This window comes from Lipotes vexillifer, unplaced genomic scaffold, assembly GCF_000442215.2.
Source record: "Lipotes vexillifer unplaced genomic scaffold, Lipotes_vexillifer_v1.1 scaffold1016, whole genome shotgun sequence".
In the NCBI taxonomy this organism is placed as follows: Eukaryota; Metazoa; Chordata; class Mammalia; order Artiodactyla; family Lipotidae; genus Lipotes; species Lipotes vexillifer.
The window spans coordinates 490,736-499,840 of NW_006769290.1; the positions used below are offsets into that span (position 1 = coordinate 490,736).

Here is a 9,105-nt window from a genome sequence, read left to right on the forward strand (position 1 = left end):
TGAGATGTCCCTTCTGTTCATCTCCATTACTACATTCACTCTGTTTCTGAAATATGGGCCACCTCTACTTCAACAGTTTGAATAGCTTCTGCAACTTCAGACAGCTTCTGTCCTTGCTGTTGTGCTAACACATAGTTAACCACTTGCATAATACTTTGGTCAGAAAGTGTAGATACTGACGGACATTCTTCAGTAGCTGCAACAGCTTCAAGAGCTTCCATAGTCTCTCCTGTCACTACCACAGTTTCAAGTTCTTGAGGACCGCTGTTTTCTTGTTCCTGCATATCTGCTGTTAAGATGCTAACAGCATGCTCCACTTGAGTTCCTTGGTTATGAAACTGAAGGGTATCTTTTTCCAGCATAATTTTGCAAGGCACATAATCTCTGTGGAATTTAGTCATATGTTTACGGAGTGTTCGAGCATCTATGTAGGCTTCACTACATACGGGACAGACATAGGGCCGTTCACCTGTATGTGTTCTGACGTGGCGTTTTAGAGATCGGGCATCAGCCCAAGCTACTCCACATGTTAAGCACTCAAATGGCTTAACTCCTATTAAAAAAAAAGAAGAGAGGTGTATGTGTGGTGAGGTCCAAGTATATTACAGCTGCCTGATAAATAATGCTTTTCTTTTAAGTACAGTAGCCCATAAACGTTTCTATCTTGACTATGGCGATCTTTTATTTAGGACCAAATGGTTTCTCTTAGAATAAAGCAGATTCTGGATATAATCTCTCTAAAGATGTTCCTATTGATAGAAGTTACTGAGAGACAATCCTGAGGTTCTGTGAATAGTCTCTTTTAGCCTTCACAGGAATCCTATAATCCTAGGATAAAAAACCAGAAACTTCAAGTAGTCCATTCCAGCATAAAAATATTGATATAGAATATTAAGCTCACTAACACAGGAATCTATCTATCTACACAACAATTAGGTAGTCAGGTTCAGGATCACCTCTATCACTTGAATAAATCTTCCACAACATGGGATTAATCTCTTATTAAGGAAAGCGAGATAATAGGCAAGAGGAACGGTAAAAGGAGAATCACTACTGGACTGGCTTTTATTCTATTGAAAGTTATATATATATATAAAACTATATGAAGTATAGTTACCTCCATGGTTGTTCATGTGCCTCCTATACTCTCTCAGCTGAGTGAATTTTCTTCCACATTGTTCACACACCCGTTCCAGGTTTTGCTTTGCTCTTCCTTTTTTTCCATGGGTAGCTTTCTTTACATGCCTTCTGAACAGTGCCTTTTCATAAAATTCTTTGCCACATATATTACACCTAAAATAAAGGAAAACCCCAAATTATTTTTTCCAAAGCACCAGAATCCATAATAATTAATCCAAGTACATTTATATCTCAAGTTCAGATCCTCCTCAGATTTACCCACCTGTAAGGCTCAGTGACAGAGTGAGACTTCACATGGGAATACCAATCTTTCTTCCAACTATAGCACTTATCACAAAATTGGCACTGGAATGGCTTCACACCAAGATGTTTGTTCATGTGCTGGCGAAGATCTCTAGCTTCAAAGAAACTTTTTTCACATCTGCAATAACAAAGTTCATTCACCCAACTGGATCATCTTATTCTTTTAAAAGAAGTTTCCAAGAACTCAGTATATTCTTGGGTTTCTAGAACTCCACAAGATGATCCCAATTTAAAACAAAAACAATTCTTACTATTCCAATCTTGCATCAAGGCTACAGGATCTTAAGTTCTTTTAGCTGCAGAGTACTAGAAACATTTTAGAAAGAATCCTGCACAGCTCCCAAGGGTTATCATAGGTGTTATTATTTTCTGTCTCCTCCTCAACCCCATCTGATCTCCCCTTTTTACATCCCTTTTCACCCTCTCCCAGTCTCTGTCCATCTATTGGAAGTAGGCCTCACTCTTGACCATAAGGATGGAGCAACTGACTTAGGCCTAGGTCAATCAGAGCACAGCATTCTCTTAGCCATAGTGATCGATTCTCAGAAAACCAAATGCCTTAACCAGATCCAACGGTAGCGAACCTCAGGGCTTTTATAGGAACTATGAGAAAAACAGCTTGACAATCTGGGAGTTGAGAGGATGTAAGGCTGAAATCATTGCCACTGCCTTGCCCATAAGGAGTCTCAGAGACATCAAATGCTAATGAATCTGAAACCAGTTTACATTAAACCATTCAGACTCCTAGATTCGACTTTCTTTCAAGTCAGTTTACTTTATTTTTTAATTTTTTAAAATAAATTTATTTATTTGTTTTTATTATTGCCTGTGTGGGTCTTCGTTGCTGCGTGCGGGCTTTCTCTTTGTTGAGGTGGGACTACTACTTTTTTGCGGTGCGCAGGCTTCTCATTGTGGTGGCTTCTTTTGTTGTGGAGCACGGGATCTAGGCGCACGGTCTTCAGTAGCTGTGGCACACAGGCTTAGTTGCTCCGCGGCATGTGGGATCACCCCGGACCAGGGCTCGAACCCATGTCCCCTGCATTGGCAGGTGGGTTCTCAACCACTAAGCCAGGGAAGCCCTGAAGTCAGTTTAAATTGGGTTTTCTTATACTTGCAACTAAAAATGTATGAATAATAAACTATCTTTGTTTTAAAATAAGACTGATTATAGAGTGACATCAGCATATAGGGCAGAGTAGGTAACTCCAAAAGCCCATCCCTACATGAAAGCAGTAAACAAATGGGCAAAAACTGTCAGAATCAATTTTATTGGACCTCTGGAAACTAATTAAAAGTTTACAGTGACCAGGTAAATATTTAATCAAGAAAGCAACTGCTGAATTTTTGTAAGAGAGCTCTGTGGCACTTCAACTCACCCTGGCCCCATCCCCGGGCTCCTCAGCTCAGCAGACAGACTGCACTCCTGCTACGGGTCCCTAGTACCAGAGGAACTTATTCTCACAGAGCTGTAGTTGTTCTGAGATATCTGATGACTCCTTGAGGTTACCCCTCAAAGGGCCTGCTTGTATTTACCCTAACTCTTCCAGGTCTGAGGACTCAGCGGGGGGTGGGGAGTAGAGAGGAGCAGATGGCTGGAAACACTTACAGGCAAATGTATTAGCCACAGCTGCTGGGGCAAGGAACAGTAGTTCGGTGCAAACAATATCCAAACCAAAAGCCTGTGAGGAAAAGGCTGCAGACCGAGATGTTTTGGGGAATAAGAGCTTTGAAAAACTCTCACATACTCCCAGGAATCTAGAAGTCCAAATATCTGCCCAGTGCTGGGCACATGCTCAGAAAAGGCCTGAAAAGGCTCTATATACTCTCACCAATGGCTGACTCTGCACAAACAGCAAGAGAAGACCAAGGCAGAATTGTAAACTGCCTGGCTGAGTATTGAAGGCATTCTGGAATTAGTGGTGATGCCCACACAACACTGTGAATGTACTAAAAGCCACTAAACTGAACACTTTAAAATGATGAATGTTATGTTCTATGAACTTTACTTCAATTATAAAAAAGATTTCAGGAGGCTTTGGAAAATGAAGAGAGGGAAAAAGGAATCTGAAGATGGGAGAAATGAGCAGAGGGCCCAGTACTTCCGAGGAACTGTCCAGGAAGAATCTCTGGCTGGCCCCAAGGGACCCTTCTTTCCTACAGTCCCTACTGTAGGAAAGAACTGGTTGCACATTTGAACAACTTCTTTAAATCATTTATTATTATTATTATTATTTTTTGCGGTATGCGGGCCTCTCACCGCTGTGGTCTCTCCCGTTGCGGAGCACAGGCTCCGGACGCGCAGGCTCAGCGGCCATGGCTCACGGGCCCAGCCGCTCCGCGGTATGTGGGATCTTCCCGGACCGGGGCACGAACCCGCGTCCCCTGCTTCGGCAGGCGGACTCCCAACCACTGCGCCACCAGGGAAGCCCTCTTTAAATCATTTAAAATGAGTGATTTGTATGGTATGAAATTTGTGTCTAAATAAAACTATTACATAAATAAATAGGAACATCTAGACAAAAACAAACTGATAAAATCAAGAGTAAACAAATAACAGTTTAATATTATCTTCAAGTATTCTCCTTTTTCAGTTTTACTGAGGTGTAACTGACAAATAAAATTGTAAGATATTTAAAGTGTATAATGTGATGATTCAGTATACGTATACACTATGAAAGGAATCCTCCCACTTGTTAACACACCCATCACCTCAGATATATATATGTGTGTGTGTATAATTACATACGAATATTCAAGTTCCTACTCTCTTAGCAAAATTCAATCATATTATACAGTGTTATCAACTACAGTCACCTCAAATATTTTCTTTTGAAACAACTTTCAAATAAACTGAGTAAGAACACAAGGAAATTAATTGAATGGTTCACATATTAAATACTTACTGAGTACAATGATAGCCTCGAACTTCAGGCTTTGGTTGGTGTTTCTTTAGGTGCTTGCTGAGCCCAGAGCCCCTGTGAAAAGACTTTCCACAAACTGAGCAAAGGTACTTGGACTCTCCTATAAAAAATAAAAACCATGTCACAAATCCAGCAATCAGGTGCTCTTCCAACAGAATGCTTTACGCTGTATTTCAGAAGTTATTTTATCAAGTGGGCACAGAAGCTGTAACATTTGGCATCCACCTTCTAAGAATAACAAACTATGTCAAAATCCCTATTTTCTCTCAACCAGAGTATAGAGAGGCTACTACTACTACCCACAGAATGTGATAGGCTTGCGTGATCATCTGGATTATAACAGTGTAGAGTTGTATACAAGTTCTAGAGCAGATTATCTACCCTTCATCAGCCATTTTCCACATAACTGCTTTAAACACCTGAAAATAAGTATACGTGGACTAAAATTTCTAATAAACTTATAAGCCACATACCATGCTGACAGTTACATCTGTCTACTGCTTAACTTTTTAAAAGCAAGACCATTTCTTTAGGTGCCTGGATTTAATACTCAGTACACATTTTTCTGCACTGACTGAAACAAAATTTTTACACAAATAAGATAGCTCTAAAACTAGGTTATAAGAACAACTTTTAAACTTTACTCTAAAAAAAACGTAATAAAACAAAAAAACCTTTACTCTCATTAATAAAAAACTGCACACATACAGTCATCTTACAGCATAATCAATATACTAGTAAATTAATAGTATATAACATGTAACTATGTCAATATAAGTTTCTCATTACCTGTGTGAATACTCGTATGTTCCTGAAGACTCCGTTTGGTAACAAATGACTTAACGCATAGTTCACACTGGAACTGCTTTTGTGATTGATGGAGACTCTGGTGTAATTTTAGACCGTGCTTGTAGATGAAAGTCTTTCCACAGACCTAAGAGAGCATAGGTGTTTAAACCAGTAAAACAGAAAAAGAGATAAGGGCTGTTTCTGAAGAATGAGGACACAGAATCTACTATGCTATTTTAAATTAAAAACTTAAATTATAAACAAAATGACAAAGTTAAAGTTGATACAAGGACCGAGGATTTTAGCTGGTTGATCATCTTCTGATTCAGTAGTTAACCAATATTGCTATTTTTCTTACACCCATGAGATCACTAGAAGAACTCAAAACAGTACCCAAAAAAACCTCATACTGTCCTTTGTGAGACTGGTAAACAATATATCTTATATTAAAAGAGACATGGGAGCTTAATCAAGAACAATATACTCAACTCCTGCTATACCAACTAGAACATGCTTCTTAAACTCTCTATGATGAAGAACCAGTTTTTTTCTTTCCCCAATCTATTAGGGAGATATTTTTGTTAAACACAATGAAAATGTCACAATATCAAATTGCCATGACAGTTTCTACATGCCTACTCTCCATCTTTGCACTTATCTTTTATGGACCACACATTTTGAGTAGTGCTACACCAGAAGACCAGAGGCCCAATTAACACTTAGTTTTTAAATATATGAATAAAATGGTACTTAGGACTTGGCTTCAAAATAACTGAAGGGAGGGGGAAGTAAGGGAGTGAGAGACAGTACATATAAAATACAACTGACCATAGATAACCAACAAGGACCTACTGTATAGCACAGGGAACTACACTCAATATCTTGTAATAACCTATAATGGAAAAGAATCTAAACAAGAATGAATGGATGAATGAATAAATAAATAACTGAATCACTTTGCCGAACACCTGAAACTAACACAACACTGTAAATCAACTATATTTCAGTTAAAAAAAAATCCCACAATTGACCATGTGTTGATAACTACTAAAGCTGGGTTGAAGAGTACATGAGGGTTTATTCTAATCTCTTACATTCTTTTTTCTTATAATACGAAGCTTAAGAAACGAAAGAGAGAGAGAAAAACATTAAAAATTCCATTAGTTCCAAAACTGTTTATTAATAAAAATAGTGGGTCATCCTTATATGCAAGGCTATAGGTGCTACTAGAAATTTTTCACCGTTGCAAATAGCCCAAAGCTGGCTTATCATAGGATTCTTTACCCAGGAATCACATTTTGGCATTTAGTCTTCAGCTCTAGAGAAGGACACATAGCTTAGGCAGAATTTCTACTAAGATGTGTTTAACTCACAGGTTCCTTCCCAAGCCAGGTTGGTCCTACTGAACGTTAAGGGATGACTGAGATGATGAATTGGTTATTCTCACCCAGTATCGCTCTGAATCCTAGCAAGTTTCCCAAACATCCTAAATAGATTAATTTCAAGTTACAACTTCAGCCAAATTAAAGAACAGAACTGGGAATCACCCTTGACCTAGGCAACAAACTGAAAAAGTTATGGACTTCCTGTGACATTTTACAAAAGTGATGTGACGCCAGAATCAAACAGTCTTATCACCGGTGTTCCAATTTTCTTTAAATAACAAAATAAATATAATGGCTTTACCTGGCATGCATGTGGTTTTACCCCTGTGTGCTTTAACATATGTATTCGAAGAGAATATAATTTAGGTAATGTCCTTCCACATATTGAACATATAAATTCGCGTTTGGTTCTGCCCTTCTCAGATGATGATCCTGATGCCTCATTAGATGCAGAACTGGAAGAGGATGAAGTAGGTGCATCTTTCCTGGTATGTCGAATAAGGTGTGCTCTCAAGGACGCACTGTACTGAAACTGTTTCTTACACAACTAAAAGAAAAAGTAAACAAAATTCTGCCTGAATGTATTTCCATCACAAATGTTAAGTGAAACTCAACTTGTACTTCAACTTTCCATATCTCTGTTACAATTATATCACTCAATAAACATATATACTATGTACAAGACAATATGCTAGGTACCACACTACAGATATGAAAGGGACAGACCCAGCCTCTACTCTGCAAAGATTTATAATCTAACCACAAAAACAGGATTTATATGTAAATAAGTGAAAGATCAATACTTAGGAAGAGGGAATAACCAGAGTATAAGGAAAGGCGTCATCACCGAGGCTGGGTCTTGAAGGAATGGTAAGATACAGACAAAGACAAGAATACTATTATTATATGAGTACTAACAGCTGTTAGGAAGAGCAAAAATAGGGGCTGGAAAAAGTAGGAAGATAAAACTGTGATAGTCCTTGGGTTTTACCCTGTACTTGTTGAGTATTCCTGAAAGATTCTGTTCTTTATTTTAAAATCAGAGTTACATATAGCCATGATCTACAAAACTTTTTTTAATAAATAAAACTGGCCTCTTGGTTCACTACTCTACTTTTTTGACTCTTTCTTAATGATTATCTCTGTAATTCTGAGTAATATGAATAATAGGAAGTGACTCTCTCCTTTACCTCTGCACTCTCTACACGTACATGATCCTTCCCATTACCATACTTTCTCAATACAGCTTTATGATCATTTTGATAAGATCAATTTCAGTGCTTACATTATTTGGATGACATACATGTTATTACAGCTGGACCATACAGACAGTATGATTCTCTTTCCTTTCGTTTCCTTTTCTGTTTTATTTATCTTTGTATTTACTGCTAATTCATCATCAAACCCTTCTCTCAACTGTCTATTGGGAGAAGGTTTAAAACATCACCTTGTGGGAGATCGCTGTCAAAGCACTATGCTGGTGTTCCAGACTGGGACGGTTGTTTCCCACGCTTGGACTCTACAGATTGGACCCCATGTTTCCCGTTTCCCATGTCTTGCTCATTTTAGAGGAATACCTCTGCCGACAGCTTCCTGAGAAAGGGAGTTTGGGAGGTAAAACTTTGCAGATCTTGCATGTCTGAAACTGTTCTTATTCTACCATCATAAATATAGTTTGATTACTGTTTCCAAGTTAGAAAACATTTCCTTTTATAATATTAAAGATATTGTGCCTTTGTCTTCTAACTTCCACTGTTGCTGCTGAAAGGCCTGAAGCTATTCTGACCCTTATCCTTTCTCTCTTGTAATTTATAAGATTTTCTTTGTACCTTGATTCTGAAATTTCATAATATATCTTGGTATAGATTTATTTTCACCCATGATTCTGGACATTCAATGCACCCTTTTAACAAGGAAACTTCTATTTTCAAGTTCTCAAAATTTTTTTCATTGCATTAATGATTTCTTTCTCTCCACGCTGTTTGGAATTATCTGGATATTACAAGACAACCTAGACCAATCCTCTAAAATTTCTTTCACTCCCCTTTTTACCATGTCTTTTGCTTTATTTTCTGAGTGATTTAGTCAATTGTATTTCTTAACTTTTCTATTTTTGTATGTGTTATTATGTATTTTATTCCTTAGAAAAACTCTTCTGTTCTCTTGATTTGTTCTTTTAAAAACACAGTACATAGTTATTGTTTTATTGATGTAATTTTTAAATTTATCTCTAATATAAATCATAGTTTGTGGTTTGGGTTGTGTGTGTGGTGGGGGGGGTTGAGTTTTCTTCTAGCTGCATAGTATTGGATTCCTCAAAGTTGTTTTTTTGCTTGAAATATTTGTGAGTCTGTATACCTGATGTCTATTCACATTTCAAAATAAGACATTTAAAAACCGATTGGAACTTGTGTGTAAGCAGAGGAGTAAACTGTTAACCACAGGCTTTAATGAACAGTATCTTTAGATCTTTTGTTATCAGACTTCGGATTTCTCACCTTTAAGAAATCCTTCTATTTTAAGATTAAGGGTTTGGTTGTTAATATTCTGGAACTTCAGTAGGGAAA

At 37.7% G+C, this 9,105-nt stretch overlaps 1 protein-coding gene across 1 annotated transcript in view; it reads right to left on the reverse strand.

The window, feature by feature from the left end:
* The window catches only part of ZBTB11 (zinc finger and BTB domain containing 11), a 36,293-nt gene continuing 27,188 nt past the window's right edge, over positions 1–9,105 (reverse strand). Inside the window, exons 6-11 of the mRNA XM_007445544.1 lie at positions 6,840–7,085; positions 5,154–5,298; positions 4,347–4,464; positions 1,403–1,561; positions 1,118–1,293; positions 1–553 (exon numbers count right to left, since the gene is read on the reverse strand). Of these exons, the coding sequence (XP_007445606.1) occupies positions 36–553; positions 1,118–1,293; positions 1,403–1,561; positions 4,347–4,464; positions 5,154–5,298; positions 6,840–7,085 (1,362 nt within the window). The 3' untranslated portion in view covers positions 1–35. The remainder of the gene's footprint in view (positions 554–1,117; positions 1,294–1,402; positions 1,562–4,346; positions 4,465–5,153; positions 5,299–6,839; positions 7,086–9,105) is intronic.